General features: G+C 41.2%; 1 protein-coding gene across 1 annotated transcript in view; it reads left to right on the forward strand.

Annotated features, from left to right (window-relative positions):
• Positions 1-4,958, forward strand: part of LOC308334033 (clathrin coat assembly protein AP180-like) — a gene marked incomplete at its 5' end in the record, with an annotated part of 53,534 nt that extends 48,576 nt beyond the window's left edge. The window contains 3 exons of the mRNA XM_080790611.1: positions 1,845-1,913; positions 4,156-4,274; positions 4,837-4,958. Coding sequence (XP_080646737.1) covers positions 1,845-1,913; positions 4,156-4,242 — 156 coding nt within the window. The 3' untranslated portion in view covers positions 4,243-4,274; positions 4,837-4,958. The remainder of the gene's footprint in view (positions 1-1,844; positions 1,914-4,155; positions 4,275-4,836) is intronic.
• Positions 4,959-17,500: the final 12,542 nt, after the last annotated feature.

Raw genomic sequence — 17,500 nt, forward strand, 5'->3', positions numbered from 1 at the left:
GCCAGATCTTTTTTTATACCGAAAATATCTACAAGCTCACAAAGCATTGCACTGCGACACGTTGTGACCTTGTAGATTAGCTATTTCCAGTGCTCAACTAAGCATAAGTCAGGATTTAGCCCTTTGCTTTCAAAAACCGCATGCAGCCTTATCTTCTCTATATAATCTTTATTTTTTATTTGATTTTAAGTCAACCTACTTATATTCATCTCAGTTTGATTACACAACCTCACGTTGTTATCCTCCCACCTAACTAGGAGAAACTGTCCACCGTTTCCAAAAAAAAAAGAGCTTATATCTTCAGTTTAGCGCACACGCTTATGCAACTGCAAATCAATGCGAAATATAAATCAGAACACAATAAGTTAGGGCTTTTTTGTGCTGTGTGTGTGTGTGTGTGTGTGTGTGTGTGTGTGTGTGTGTGTGTGTGTGTGTGTGTGTGTGTGTTTGTTTGTTTGTTTTGCTGTGCTGTTTGTGTGTAAAAAAATGGCTGAAGTGGTCCTTTAACAACATCCACGACTATTCGTTGTAAGTCTTTTAAGCTTCATCCTTCAAGCCTGATACATGCTTCGGAAGATAAAGTGCTCAGCATAATTAAACACATGTATTTTCAAACGTTGAAAATACACGGCGACACCTCATCAACCAGAACGCACTGCAGGCCTGTAGATTGTTTTTAGCCAATCAGACACAGTGGTTCTCAAAGTAAGGGGTCTGGCTCTAAATGGACCATTGGAACTGGAACACTAAACATGTATAAGAGCTGATGTATTTTGTGTATAGAGCTGGAGAGACATATAGGGAGACCACCTGTTATATACTATCACAATATCGTGCCCCGATATTCTAATATTTATCAAAGTTACCCCTGGCTTTAAGGCGGTGGGTGTCGTGTCCCCTTAAACAACATAAAACAGAACATTTGAGAACCGCTGTACATATTTCTATACGTGTGTGTGTGTGTGTGTGTGTGTGTGTGTGTGTGTGTGTGTGTGTGTGTGTGTGCGTGTTGCAGTGCCTGTCTCTTGTTGTGTTATATATGTGTAGTCTTAGTAACCATCCGAAACTCCTCTCCCTCCTCCTCCCCTCCCCCCTCCTTATAGAGCGTACCCATGGGGGGCCCTGCATTTATGGGCTCCTCGTACCCCAGCTACTGCATGGTAAGACCACCCATTGGTCCGGGGACATTAGGAAAAAAACACACCTAATGATGGCCAATGGCCCTATATATAATATAATAGAGTATAATATCCTCCGTTTTGTGTTTGCCACATCACAACACACTTAAAGGGACACTTCACCCTTTTTGCAAAAAAATAAAAAAAATACATGTTAATGACGTTTAGAAGCTTTAGATCACTTCCCTGGGGGTCTTTATGTGTGTAATATGTGGTTTTAGATATTTTAGATTGTAGCAGTGAGCCTGTTGTCTCTGATGTCATGGACACTGGTCTCACTCACTACCTTCCTGGACTACAATTCCCATAATTCTTTGGTGCACTGCTCCTCCTTGTGGATAGGGGGGAGAGCTGTCTTACTGAGACAACATGTAGTCCAGGAAGGAAGTGAGCCCATAGTGTCCATGACATCAGAGACGACAGGCTCACTGCTACAATCTAAAAGATCTAAAACCACATATCACACACATAAAGACCCCCAGGAAAGTGTTCTAAAGCTTCTAAACGTCATTAACATGTATTTTTTTGCAAAAAGGATGAAGTGTCCCTTTAAGGATGGTCGAGGTGTTGGCGCCTTACTCTGTCTCTCCTCCTCCTCCTCCTCTCTCTGTGTGTGTGTGTGTGTGTGTGTGTGTCCATCGCGGTCCGAAGCCCGGGGCGCTTGGGGCCGGAGCTCCCATGATGCCCATGGTTAGGCCAGGCTTCCCGCCGGTTGGCGCCGCGCCAGGATCACCGGTAAACGTTGCGGCATGACTCGGGGACAATTATATAACCACACGTCGCAGCATGCTCATCATGTTCACACACGTGCAGTCAGTCACGCACGCACGCACACGCGATGTTTGTCTATAGTATACTAGCTATGTTTTATAGTCATTTTATGAACGCCGCTTTTAAACCTCATACAAAGGGACATTCACAGCGGGTGTACGCCATGGTATTTCTGGGCACCAGCATTGTTTTTTTACCCCCCAAAAAAAAGTGAACAATTAAGAATAAATGTACTGTATATGCTTTGGACAATGGTTGGATATAATGTAAATATATTATTATGATTTGAACAAGCACGGTACATCGTGATCTAGACCTAAATTAACTTTTTGTTTCATTGCCGAGACGCATAGGTACTGTATCACGCAATCGTAGAAATATTGGGCCTCAAAAAATCTAACAAATGTATATTTTATGCATTTAGCCCTTATAAACTTAAATATAAAGTGAAATATATTAAAATGTAAATTAAAAAAATTGATAAACGATGCCCACTGTTAGTGGGCATCATGATGGACAGCAACAATGGACGATATCGTTTGGATCACTCGATCACGGCGATGTATATGAACGATCATTACGTCGATGTTGCTATTAAAAAAAAAAACCCCACAGGGCAGGATCGGTCTTGCTCTACAAGCTCTGAAAGTATTATTAACGAAGATGAGGATTATAGCTATAAAACCTTATCGCCGCAGGTTAGCTGGCATTACCTGCAGGTATACAACTATACTCTCTGGCCACCGTATAATATATAATCATGTCAGGTTTTATTTATCTATAATCGTTCTCAGGCAGAGACGTTGCATCTGCATATTTATACGGCCTACTACGCCTTCATCATACAAGTGTCGCACAGAAGTAGTGAAAATATAGCCGATGTACGGTACATTTAAGCCCACAGCATGTCGCGACACGACACTCTGTGAGCTTGTAGATCGGCTATTTTCCCCATTTTAAAATGTTTTTTATTTTATATGAACAAAAAAGGAACGGTATTGGACATAGGCCTACAAGGTTTACACCCGACGACAGCAGGCTGTTGGGTGTAAACCTTGTATATAATATATGTCCAATATATCCCATTATTCATAAGTTTGTGCACCACTGAAGAGTAAAGACAGATCTCCTCCCCTCCCCTCCCCTCCGTCCGTGTGGGCTCTGACACAGGCTCACACATAGTTAGTTATAGCTATAGTTATAGTTAGTTGTCGTGTGAATGCCGCTTTAATACTTCATTGCGCGCAGGTGTGTCGTGCATCGCTGCAAAGCAAATGGGCCAATCTGCAAAAAGCTCTGTCTCACGTCATACGAGACAAGGGACGGCTAGGACAAACCATGACAACAACTCTAAACTGGCAAGGGAACACTGAACACAGGGGGGTTTAAATACACAAAGACTATAACTAGACACAGGTGAAACAGAACTGCAATCAACACGTGATTGGCTGAGACTGAACAGGACACAGGTGAAACACAACTGCATAATAGCAGGCTGTTGAGACAAGGCAGGTAGCAGCAATTAGAGCAGACAGGAAACAATAACTACACAATAAAAGTACACGGTCGCAAAGGACACAGTTCATGGCGAGCTCACTGCAACGCGCAAAGCTTGTAGATCGGCTATTTTTTGCTGTATGCCACCGACACACATCTAATTATGTATAGACAACTCCAGCCCTAAACGTATATCTCCAAAATGCCTAATAGTATAATCAAGAAAAAAGTTAAAGTATAGCATTACTGAAATACTGTTACGAGTAAAAGTATGGAATTCAAAATACAACAAATTAAGTACCCATGTATGCAGAATGTCCCGGTTTCAAGTTTTCAAAAGTATATACACATCTTTTGAAAATAGCAGATCCACAAGCTCAGGTCTATACAATCTCAGCTTTTTAGTTGTTGTTATGGCTGAAATGTAGGCCTATATAGGACCGAAGTGGTTAATTTACGTTTCGTAACAATAATCAAAATCTACAAAGTAACTATACTATAGTAACTAAAGTTTTCAAATAATTGTAGGTTGTGCATTCGCCTCAAGAGTAGCCTACAGTGGAGCGGAAATGAAAGTATTGGAAATTGGGAAAAGTGTATACAGTAGGCTATACCTGTGTGAATACGCTCACACACGCGGTGATGTTTTAACGATGATGATGATGATGATCAGAATGAAACATAGTGGACACTATGACTCCTCACACAGATGTCTCCGGGGGCCGGCCAGAGCCCACGAAGACCCCCGCCCCCCAGGAACGCCCTGGATGACCTCAACATCAAAGACTTCATGTAGCACCGCCCTCCCGTTACCCATCAGCCCCCAAGGTAGGTAGGTACTGTAGGTAGGTCTGTCTGTCTGTCTGTCTGTCTGTCTGTCTGTCTGTCTGTCTGTCTGTCTGTCTGTCTGTCTGTCAGTCTGTCTGTCTGTCTGTCATCTCTTCCTGGTTTCTAAACAGCCGGTGGATGGAAATGACGCTCGCTTTGCCGACGCTACAAGTTGAAGCCGCGCGCGAGCGTCATTTCCATCAACCGGCTGTTTTAACACATTTAGACCTAGATTCTATAAAATGCTATAAAATCATGACACTTCCCTGAAAAACCTATGTTTCTGTCAGCGGTGCTCAAAGTTCTTCATGTCAAGGACTCCAGAAATAATTTGGGCCTCAGACGCCCCCCATCTGAAAATATGTTGTTCCAGCAGGGACCCCCGGAAGCAAATATTTGAAAGAATATATTATAATATATTCAAAGATTTGCGCTACATTTTCACGATGTTTCAAAAATAGCTAAAGAAAAAGAGACAAAAGAAAAGTAAAGAGACCACTCAGTCAATTTTAATGTCTGTCTCTCTCTCTCTCTCTCTCTCTCTGTCTCCGTCTCCCTCTAGTGGCAACTGTTGTGTCTGGAGCTCTGTGGATCTGGATGAGTGCACACACCCTCCATCCATCCTTCCTTCCTTCCTTCCTGCCTTCGAGCCCTCCATCCTAGGCCCGCCCCCAGCCCCGCCCCTCTTCAGCCAATCAGCCATCATCATCAGCTCTACTACGACCACCCCGCCCCGTCCCTCCCGTAATCTAATGTTGTAGCACAACCGTGAATGTGAAACCCCTAATACAGAGAGCATAACTTCTGTTTACGTGCGTGTGAGTGTGTGTGTGTGTGTGTGTGTGTGTGTGTAACTTCAATGTTAACCTTTACTTAATATACTATGACGAAGAAAAAGGAAAAAAATAAAAAAAACTAGACAAAATCAACCTTTAAAAAAAAACTAAAAACGAAACAAAACTAACATAAATAAATAAAAACGAAAGAAACGTGTGTTTAGATTCGTTCTGGATCCCCTTGCATATCAGCCGACTTTGGAAATGGTGCATAATATTATGTTGGTTTTTAGCGTATTTCCGTGCATCTCTCTCTCTGTCCCTCCCCAGACAAAAGGACTTTGTTGTTTAAATGTTGGACTGTGTTCGGTGTGCGTAAACCTCACTGGCCAATTCCTCCATCCCCCCCCCCCCCCCCCCCCCTCTCCTCCTCTTATTTAAACTGCTGTCTGATTTTAATGCCAGAGCTGGGTTTTTTTAAAAGATGTCACCAAACTTTGACCGTTGCACCACGTGCAACTGTTCCCGTGTTCCGACTGGGACAAAGATTAAGTTACTTATAGTTGATATAGTGTTGAAAACAGGAGGGTGTCCCTGAGGAGGGTCTCCCTGTGGTTACCGTAACTAATTTATAGGGTTTCAATGGTTATAGGTGCTGTCCGCCACACCAAGCGCTGTACAAATGTCACTATAAGTGTATGTCGTTCAGCACTGTCATCGTTGTCACCATGTTTTTAAAACAAATAGCCTATATATCTTTATAGTTACATTTATAGCTTTTAGTGCTTGGCTGGGACAGCCCCAACCAAGCACTATATTATATGACTGTAACTAATTATATTAATTAGTATTTTTGTGGTGTTGACCCGCTCCTGTCGACTTTCTTGTTTTTTTTTAAGTTATCTTTATAGATATGGTGCTTGGTGGAGATGGCCCTTTACCGTGAAATCCTGTCCTGATACACTTTAACTCTGCGAGTGAAGAAATGCAACCATAAATGGACCCTGAAATTACAGGTCTATTTACATACTTGACGGTTTTACTGTGTATACCAAACATCTTGACCCAGCCATCCGTCTCTTCGAGCCTGTTGTCGTCGTCGAGAACAGTTCTGGATCAACGTTATTGCGTGACCTTTTCGGACAGTGTGTGCGCAACTCGCACTATACGTCGTAGAACAAATCATGGCACTCGCAAACTTCCACTTTGTTCAGGTCTTTTTTTTTTATTACTTTACTTTGTTTGTTTATTTTTTTATTTATTTTTTTTGGGGGGGGGGGGGGGGTTAACTTGACTTGACACTTGCAAAATAATTGTGGACTGATGTGTTCAAATTGACCAATGCATTTTTAGAATAGCTCGATGATAGATATATATGCGTTATTTTTTTTTTCTTTGATGTCTTTTGTTTTGAGAGGAAAATGTATCATATATTTTCAGTTATGTCAACGTATACAACGGTGGAAAAGAAATGCAAGCAAAGAAAACATCCCGCCTCTCCCCATGTACATATCTATATAGCCCGAGGCAGTATTGATTATTGAACGCAAACTCAGCCCCCCCCAAAGTGTTTACTGTGGCTCCCCCTGCCGGCGTGGAGTGGTACTGCATCATTAGCATGCATGCACCATGGAGGTCACTCTCCGAGTCTGGGTTCCTGTACTTTTATTTTGAAAGCTGAAATTCCAACACAAACCCATTCTGCCTATAGGCTACTCGTTATTGCCGTGTTTTATACGGAGACATTGGTGACCTGCCAAATATCAGTGACCATTTGTGGGGAATTCGCATACCGTCAATGTCCGAAGTAAAACGGTTTCTCAACAGTTACTCTGTTAGCGAACAAACAGCCGCGTTGCACTTTCGGACGCTGAAGTTATGCGAAGTCCACAGGGTGGTCACGTGTCTGTGAAGGTCACCAGTTTCACTGTAACGCAACACGTACAGAAATCTTTGAGTATTGGAATTTGGCTCGAGGACCATTCTCCTCGCCTTGTTCCCCACGTGACGTTTGACAGAATTTAACCACGTCCAACCTAGGCGTCCCTATTTTGGACTTAATTTGTTACAGCTGCGCGGCGCCGGTCGGCTATTTCCGAGCGACACACTGCCGTACGACAAAGTCGATTAAGTGGCTTATATAAGTGGTTAAATGTTAATAAGCTCGGAAATGGGAAAGGCGAGGGAACAGGCGTGGATACCGAATGGAATGTGGCCCCCCCTTATGTCCTATACCAAGGTTTAAGGTTATGGGATACTGAATGGAACGTGGCCCCCCCTATGTCCCCCCCCGAGGTTATGGGATGCTGGAATGGAACGTGCCCCCCCCCCCCCTACAGTATGTCCTCCCAAGGTTATCGTGAAGCAGTGGTTCCGTGCGGTCGTTTGCGTCCATTCGTCCGAAAGTCGTGGAAGTTGTGGAGACTCTCTCACTGTAAAAGCACTCAAATATAAACACTGGATGTTCTGTGTGTCGTTTATTTCCAAAAAGAAAAAGAAAAAGAAAAGAAAAAAAAAAAAAACAACACGTGACTGTATCTTATCTCCATCTTATCTCCATTGTGGCATTAACAAAAAAGTGTTGAATGAAAAGATGAAGAATAACAATAAAAAGACAATTAAAAGAAACCCACATCGAACCAAAAAAAAAAAAGGAAAAAAAAAAAAAGGAAGTGGATTGAGTAAATGTTTGCTAAAGTATTCATTCAAAGGCTGTTTTGTTTTGTTTTGTTTCGGGGGAGAGGGGGGGGGGGGAGGTGAGGAGGGAGGGGCTGGCGGGGGGGGGGGGGGGGGGGGTGGTATGGATGGAATCGTCCCATTGGCCCCTGTACCCATAACGGCTAGTCGGCTGCCCCTCCACACGCCGCCCCGCCCCTCCCCTCCCACCCAGTGTGCATGTCGAGTCCAAATGAGATGCAATAAAAATACAAACGGACTGATCCAAACGACCGCCACGCCTCGTCACTTTTCATGTCTCGATCTGCTTCTGTCGTCCGAGCCACGCACGCCAGTATAGGTCGAGACGCAGCAAAACTTTAGCCTTTACTATAGGCTTGTAGTTCGCGTATACGTATATACATATACATACACTGTGGTTGCTTGCAACTGCATGCGTCTATCTATAGTATACTCACAACCCGTTTGGTTGCAAGGACTTCATGGCGAGTCATTGGTGTGGTTTGTGGGCTTCGTAGCCGATAACGTGCCGCGTTGTTCTTCAAAAGTCCAAACGCTTCGTCCAGCGTTTCGCCGTCCGGCATGTCGACAAATGCTGACAATTGCGTGGTCTATACCGACACTCCCTCTTTCCCCCAGGAGCAGTGCATGTTCGGACTAACGGGACTTCGGATATATGGGCAGTTCCCGTGCAGGGCCATCCAGATGTCACGTATAGCCTACTGTAGTGTACATGAACAAAATGTGTCCGTGTCAAAGACTTGGTTATGATGTTCTTATTTTGATCATTCACTGAATGTCAGTATCCAGGTTTCCTTCGGAATATGCGCGACACTAATTTACTACAATTTCACAATTTAGGCATTTAGCAGACAGCGATTTACAGTAAAGCACTGCACGACACACCGTGACATAACTATTAGGAGTCCAACTATAGTACTTCTCAAATGTGTTATTTGCAACATCTGAACACTCGGAGTTAAAGACCTGTCATGGTCATTCAGAGCTATAGCTCTTTATCTGTTTCCGGTCATGTTATTGTCCACTCGTTTTGTCTGTGACAAACAATGGAATGTTGATGAAAATGTCCACCACAAGACAGCATGGTGATGAGTCCTCCGTGCACAGACATTTAGAGGGGCAGGTGCTCAAGTGAAAAAAAAGGGCACCTTGTGCAGCGTGTGGAACCGGCCGGATGCCTTAACCCATTTTGGGGCGGGAACCCCTTTTGGTGGGTATAGCTAAATTATGCAAAATTATGTTATAATTTAGCTCTTTTTGAAAAATCGTGAAAATATTTATTTCAGAAAACTGAGGAGAGGAGGATTTAAATAATATTTAAATAATATATTGGAAGCTTTTTTTTTAATCAAGAATTGATCAATGTCACCATGGTCCACATACTGTACAAAATCAGAAAAAATAATGTGCCCTTCAAAAGGGCACATTGCCAAAAGGGCAGGGGGTTCTCCAGCACCCCCTAGTGTCTATCTGTGCACGCCACTGCCTGCCCATGTGGTTTTGGCTTCAGGCATGGTTTCTGTGAGCATATTATGGTTGGGTCTAGGCATAGTATAGTTTGTCGTTTCTGTGAGGTTAAAGCTGGTATTAAACTAGCCTGGCTAAACCCCTCCCACCCCTCCTGGCAGAATGAAATGTTGTCCAGCAGGGGGAGTGGGTTTACCCAGGCTATAGGTATTAACTCCCTTTTGGACTGAATTCATTTCTAATGATGGAAAAAGAAAAAAAATCTTTGTGTTTCTGCCATCAATCAGATGCTATATTAAGGTTATAGGGATAGGGCATACAGTATTAGGGGTGGTATCCTCCAATATAGCACCGTCCATGGCAGCTGTGGTAACTAATATACCGAAACAAAGTCCTAACATGTTACATGTATGGCAAATAAAGGCTTCTGGTCCGGGTGAAACACTCGGAAGTAGGCCTATTATGCCATACATGGTGGATGCAACCACTCTATTAATGGCAAGTCTTTCCTACAGCTTTAAGTCTAAAAAGTCTTAACTAACCCTTTAAACATCAAATACAAACTGTACTGAGACACACAGTGAATATTTCAATACTTATATTTAAATACATTGCGTAGAATATGGTGTGATCACCATCAGCATGTAATACTAATCATGATGCAAGGTGTGTGTGTATAGGACCGATCATATCCTATACATGTTACATGCTACATGCTATTTATATTCATGTTTGAATAGAAAAGAGAGGTCGCACACGACGCATCGCGACGCATTGTGAGCTTGTAGATCAGCTATTTTCAAATGGTCGAAATGTATATATAGGGTTGAAGTGGTTACAGTAATGTATGTTTTTCTAATCAACGTAAATCTCCAAAGTAACTATAATTGTAGTGGAGTAAAAGTAAACATTTTGGCTCCGAGATGTATAGATGTAAAAGTATTGGAAATTGGAATACACTCAAGTAAAGTACAGATACCTCAGAATTATACTTAAGTACAGTATTTGAGTAAATGTACTTAGTTACTTTCCTCCACTGGGTTAACAGCAGGAGGATGAGTTACAACGGAACTTCAACAAAGAGAGAAGTATATGACCAAGCTGTCCGTCTGATGACATAAAAGATTAAGAGTTAAGTATGACTATACAAAGAAGTGGTCAATGTTATCCTCGACTTCATATTGACATCTGTTGTCCAGATCATTATCTCACACCAGGGCTGCAGGGCTGAATCGTTCAGGCCGCGGTAGTCAAGTCATACACCCAGCCAGGCCACCCCATATATACCCACACAACACGTGTATGTACGTTTGGATTACAACAGAGCCATAGAGTATATTCAGTTCAGTTCAGTTCCGTTCAGTTTAGTTTATTTTGGGTCATAGAATGAACACATTGCATTGATTACATTTGATCATTATCATTATATGTCTTAGTATTTCAACCAAAAAGGTATAGGCTGAAGCCAGTGGCTTATTTTGCCTATCCTATTTACAGTACACCAACAAAAATAATAATACAAAAAAATAAAGATTATTCTACAGCTTTAGCATTACTATATCTTAATGAGTATGTACTATAATAAGTTATGGTTTAAAGGTGGCAAACTATGTTGTTAATGTTTTGTACTTATTATTTTTGATTTTATACATTCTTTTAAATGTATAGATTGAACTGCACGTTTTTTTAGTACATTGTCCAGGCCGTTCCACAGATTCACCCCTCTGACAGTTAAGCATCTCCCTTCTTTGTTTGTTCTTGCCTTTGTCCCCTTAAAGATGCCAAATCCCCTAAGATTATACCTGCTATCTCTAGCCTCAAACAGTTCCTGGTTACAGCCCGGAAGAAGTCTGTTATGCGCTTTGTACATTCCGACTGCTGTTGTGTAGTCATGTAATTTTAGTGTATGTGACTGTATAAAAAGTGGATTTGTTGGTGCATAGTAATCGGCGTGATTTATAATTCTGATTGCTTTCTTTTGAAGTAAGAATATAGGGTTGATGTTTGTTTGATAGTTGCTCCCCCGTAACTTCCAGATGTGCGGAAGTACGAGGGAGCAATACAGTAAGTGGAGTGACCCTTCTGGTCCAGAATTGGTCTCATCTTGTATAATATTGCAATTGTTTTCGAGAGTTTGGTTCTTTAAATGTGAGATTTCCAATTGAGTTTATTGTCAATTATGACACCTATAGACAGAGTTGCGACATTGAGGGGGCAGAAAACAGGTTCATGCTCTCGCGCGAGCCCATAGACTCCAATGCATTCCGCAAACCTCCGGTGTCCCTATTCGCCAATAGGAGTCTATGTAGAAGAGGACTGGCCCCATGAAGTGAACGGAGTTGTCGTAACTCCGTCTATACTATAGCAAGTAGGGCTGCACGATATGGGCAAAAGTTCATATCTCTGTATTTATGCCAAATATTGCGATATCGATACGATATACGATATTACCGTTAAAAGTGTTGCAACACTTAAAATACATGCACGCACGCACGCACGCACGCACACGTGTGGGGATTGAAAGACCATAAAACCTGCGGGTGATCTACTGTATGCTATCAAATTGTATGTTTATTCACGCAGCTACAGTACTCTACAGTATATGAATGATACATTCTCTGGCTGATTTTAGTTTCTACCCTTCTAAGGACCATGCTGAGACCCCGACTCTGAGAACCAATGGTGTACAGCGACGGGCGGGAACCCCTTTTGGTGTTTTAAGAATCATGTTATACTTTAGCTATTGAAAAATAGCAGTTCTATACAAGCTATTTTTTCAGATGGGGGGTCGGCGGCCATAATTACATGTAGTTTTTGGGGCCCTTGACATGAAAAACTTTAAGAATGACTGACATAGAAACATTTTTCAGAGAACTGTCAGGATTTATGATTTATTTGTAGAAAAGTCTTCAGGTCTGAATGGGTTAAGAGCGTACCAGACCGCATCTCCATGATGTGATCTACTGCACCACGGATATGTCAACATGAAGTGGAAATGAGTCATAGTTCTCTCTTTTTGTATCTTTTTGTCATCAGTTTCCTCCTTTAAAGTGAAAGAAAACAAGTAGTGTTGAAATATCTTTTGTATATTCGGTTTCAAAACAGGCCGTATGCGGGTACACTATAGTAGCTTATCGTGCTGGGGCCGTTTACTTTAGTGAACTTATACTTTACTATATGATAGACTGACTGTTCAGCTGGTTATGCGCTTTCGACACTTTATTATTTGTATTATGTAACAATACATAACATTATATGAGAGCCGCTATAATTTAAATTGCCTCTGACTTAACCCATTTTGGGCGCGAACCCCTTTTGGTGTTAGCTATTGAAAAATCAAAGAACGACTGACATAGAAACATATGTCAGTGTTTTCTTATGAAGGCTTGGCAAGTTAAAGTTAAAATGCCGGAATTGAATTTCCAGTCATATTACTATATTGCACATTTTAGGGTATTTATTGTCAAGGCAAGGCAAGGCAGTTTTATTTGTAGGCCTATAGCACATTTCAACAACAACAAGGCAATATTCAATGAATGTGCTTTACACAGAACATCGAGGAAACACAATTATACAATAATTACATTAGGATGCATAAAACAAAAGAAGTAAACATGGTATAGATGCAGTTGCAGTGCAGAAGAGAAGGAAAAAGGTTACTCAATCGAAGGCAATAGCAAACAGAAAGGTCTTTAGTTGTGTTTTAAAATGAATCAGAGTGGCAGCAGACCTGCTTTTTTTTCCCTGGGAGTTTAATCCAGATTATGTGGTGCATAAATGCTGCGTTAATGTTTATTTCGTGGTTGGTTTATTTGCGGTTGGTTTGTCATACACGTTCAGTACATGATGTCTTTTGGCCATAAACCATTCAAAGCTTTATATACACCAACATTTTGAAATCACTTATTTGACACAGAGGGAGCCAGTGGGAACTGGAGTGATATGCTCCACTGTATTGGTATTATTAAGGACTCGAGCAGCTAGCGTTCTGAATCAACTGCAGTCGTCTGTTTGATTTTTAGGGAGACAAAAGCAGCGAAAATATAGCAGATCTACAAGCTCACGCCGCGTCACGCTGCGACGCGTTGAGAGCTTGTAGATCAGCTATTTACCTAGTGGAGATGCGGTATTATACGATGGATTTTCGCATTGAACAAAATTTGTCCCTCCGAGTCTACTGAAGATGAATACGTGACGTTTTTCTACATCCTGCCGATTTCTATATCCTCTACCATACTTTAATTATATTTTTTGTTGATAGTAGGCTGACTTTGTGGCTGACTTTTGTGTTAATGTGGCTGTTAGATTACAGTATAGGTCTGAGTCTATATGACCACAACAAGGGTTTTTAATTGGCTAGAGGTGTTTAACATCACCGATTGGAGTTGGGCACTGACTTTTAACCCATTCTGGGCGGGGAACCCCTGTCTTCCCTGCACCAACTCAGTTGTGTCTTTGTTTAATTGAAGAATAAGGCGCACGTCCCGGGTTGGTTTATCCTGTGGCATCTTTTCTCCATCTCTTGTAGAAAAGGAGGGGCCTATTTGGAAGAGGGCCCTGCCCCATGAGGCTATATATATTGCTGGTCAATTGCTTCAAATAATAAGAAGCTCTCAAAGAACTCAGGCTGCGCTACTTTCTGATTCCAGGTAAGAACATTGTTTCTTTCATGTAAACAAGGCATTCTGGTACAAACCAATAGTTGTTATGTTATATGTCCAGCTAGGCTAATAATAACAATGAATATAGCAGTCTTTGTACAGCACATGCTAAACATGTTTGTGTCTGAGAAAGGATGCTGAGGATATGTGTTGTGGTGTTTATAAGTACTTAACTTAATAGTATTTATTTGAACTGGCTAAATAAACTAGAGCCAGTTCCGCACTATAAAGCCTCAATTCCAAATGAGGAGTTGTCCAGTTACCATTGATTTGGACTTTTGATGATGCATCATACAATCTATGTTTTAGACTAGAGTATATCTTCCATCTATAGTTCAGAACAAAATGCGTGTTTCTCGTCTTCTTAAAGTCTAAATGAACATCCAGGAACTCATTTTGTGTGTATAATGTGAATCCAAAATGAGAAAAGTGGATTATTTTTGTATGAAGAAATACAAATCAGATTATGAATCTGTACTGGGCAATCAATCACTGGGTGAGAAGAAGAAGTCAAAATCCTTGACTAACATTGTCTTTGCACTCTCTGAGGGCTGTATTTTGCGTGTCTTAAGTACCAGGTCTTATTACCTAACTTGAGTAAACTAAAGACCTGGAGGCGTGATCAATGCTCTTTGGCCACTCGGAATAGCCAAATGGCATTGATCACGCCTCCAGGTCTTTAGTTTACTCAAGTTAGGGAATAAGACCTGGTACTTAAGACACGCAAAATACAGCCCTCTCTCTCTCTTCCCTTTCCCAGGCCATTATACCTTCCACTCATCATGTCGGTGATATACTGTATACGTTCATGTATATATTATGTCTAAGCACCACTGTGAGTGATGCTTTCGTATACGCAGGTACATTTCAAGGTTCACTCATCGGCGCCAGTGCGACATTGTGCTGAGGAATTACTGTACTTCCCATAAACTCCAGAACCCCAGGTATATAGGCTACTTGTTTATTTTATTCTTTTGTAATACATGTATTCGTTTATTTTGTTAATCAGTTATACTCCCTTTGGTCTTGTAACCATGCAGGGAGCAGGTTTTTAGGGATTTATAATGCTGTTTGTGGGTCTTTATATGGTTTTAATGTATTTAGCTAATTATATATATATATATAACATGGCAGTTTTACCATTCCTGGCTGTCACACCCTGAAGAAGGCATTTTATTGCCGAAACGGTGGTTTAACAAAAGTGTATTGCATCGTGACTACACGGGCTGTGCGACCTCTCTTTCTTTTTACAATCTCTAAACATTATATATTCTTTCCTCCTATACCTCTTAGGCTGTCCATGGCCAGAGGCTCGAGCGCCGTGCCTTTCATGCCGCGCAACATCGGCACCGATAATGGAGTCGCGCATGCAGTTCCGCAAGACGCCGCGCTCCGCGAGGGGCACCGCCGGCGTCTTGACCTACGACCTCGTCGACACCAGGACCAACAGAGTCGACAGGAAACTGGCCGTCATGTTCTCCGTGCCCTTCAATTTCCTCTTCCACTCCAACTGGTTCGCGGCGGGACTCTTCCACAAGTACAAGGTGTGCAATCGCAAGCTTTACCGCGAGATGTACTACAAGCGCGAGGGCTTGTTTGGTAGGGCGGCGCGAGTCATCACCTACACGGACGGTAGTTTTACCGTCAAGGCCACGATGACTAACACGCGCACGCCCGTCATGACCGTGGAAGTTTATGACGGGTGAGACGAGTCGCTTCTTCTATTCAGGCTCGTTAACCTTAACCGTAACCCATTTGGGCCTGACGTCGACATTTTGTTTCTATATCAGTGGTTCTCAATATTTCAAAGTATGTTGTTCCAGGGACACCCCCAGAAGCAAAGATTTGAGTTAAAAACTGAAACTCTGAAAGAATATATAGGCTACTATTCAAAGATTTCAGGCAGCACATTTTCACAATGTTTCAAAAATAGCAGACCTACAAGTTCATAGCGCGGCACTCGGTGCCGCGCTATGAGCTTGTAGATCTGCTTTTTTTCCAGTAGCTAAAGCATAGCATAAGTTAAAACACCAAAAGGGGTTCCCGCCCCAAAATGGGTTAAAAAAAAACCCCTACACCCTATTTACATAAAAATATCTAAGAATCTAACAATAATTAATTTCCTAAAATTAGTAGTTTTTAAAAGTGCATTACACAACTTAAGTTCAATACACATTTACTATAGCTCAGATCCATTATAGCCTTAATGCTCTTGCTGCCTTGCATTAAAGGCAACAGTATAGGCTATGGACCAGAGTTACGCATTTAATTTACTATAGTAATTCAATTGTTCAATAACTTTATCGACAATGGTAATGAGGTCACTCTATTCATACGTTTATACCGGTAAGTTAACAGTCTGTAGCCTCTGCACGTGCATGTCTTCTTCTGCGTTGTAAACCTATATGCAGCCAAAAGTCTTGGTGAATTGTGAAAACATGGAAATACTTATATGGCTTTTATTTTAATAATACTGTAACTATACTGTATACAACATGGCAATTTTAACTTTAAATATATATTTTTTAATGTACTATCCACGTAATGGGGTCTGATCATGTTGTGTTTTATCCTGGATATAATCTACATGAAAGAAAGAAAGGCTAAATTTATTTTTATTTTATTTTATTTTAATCCATCTGTATTTTTTGTTATTCAACTTGTATCTTTGTACTGCAGAGATACTTGTCTCTCATGTAAAAAAAAAGTCGTAGTATAATAACTGCTGCATCTTCCTTGAAAATAAAACCACCTGATCAGTGACTTGTGTGTGTTTTTGTGAATTTGTGTACCGAATACGTGTATTACTACTACTATGTTCTGTGAATATGGAATGGAATTGCGGATTGTGTTTCTTGGATTGGAGCAGGTTAATATTGTGGGGATATAAGGGAGATAGATACTTGGACAGAAGAGATCTGGAGCAAACCAAAATGACGTACATATAGGGAAATCAAATACTGAAAACTATGTTTGATTTAATCTGCCAAAGAAAAAAAGATCACTTTGTGCCCAGATTAGAGGAGGTATAGCCTACTGCCAATTTATATTGAAATGGGTCGTTATGTTGGGCTAGATGAAGAATCTGCCAAATGTGTGATCTCAATGAAATAGAGAATGAGCATCATTGTGTGTTGTGTACTGTCCTTTTCATGGTGCGGTTAGAGAAGTGTTGTTTAATTAATAATATAAACTATGTTAATATGATGGATATGAATGATGCACAACTTATTAACTGTTTATTTGAAAATTATACTTATTTAAATTGGAAAATTATCTAGAGAAAGCCTGCAGGGACCTGAGGAAAAAGGCCATATATAGCCAGTAAGAGTAATATGTATGCTACAGTAGTTAGTTGAAATGTCACTTCACAGTTCACACGTGTGTGATTTTTATTAACATTGTGAGTGTTTGTTCTTACCGTAATCCCACACAGTTGTGTGTTGTTGTGTGAAGGCCAATCCGCACTATTGATTCGTGACAGCAATCCAGGACAGCAAATCCCAAAGATTTGGGTGATTTATTACAAAATAACTGCGAAAACGTCACATACACTGAACTGAACAAAGAAGTGACACGAAAACAATGACCGGACAAGGAGACTGACTGGGGAACAAGACTGATA

Source organism: Protomyctophum bolini (assembly GCF_963924005.1).
Source record: "Protomyctophum bolini genome assembly, chromosome: 19".
In the NCBI taxonomy this organism is placed as follows: domain Eukaryota; kingdom Metazoa; phylum Chordata; class Actinopteri; order Myctophiformes; family Myctophidae; genus Protomyctophum; species Protomyctophum bolini.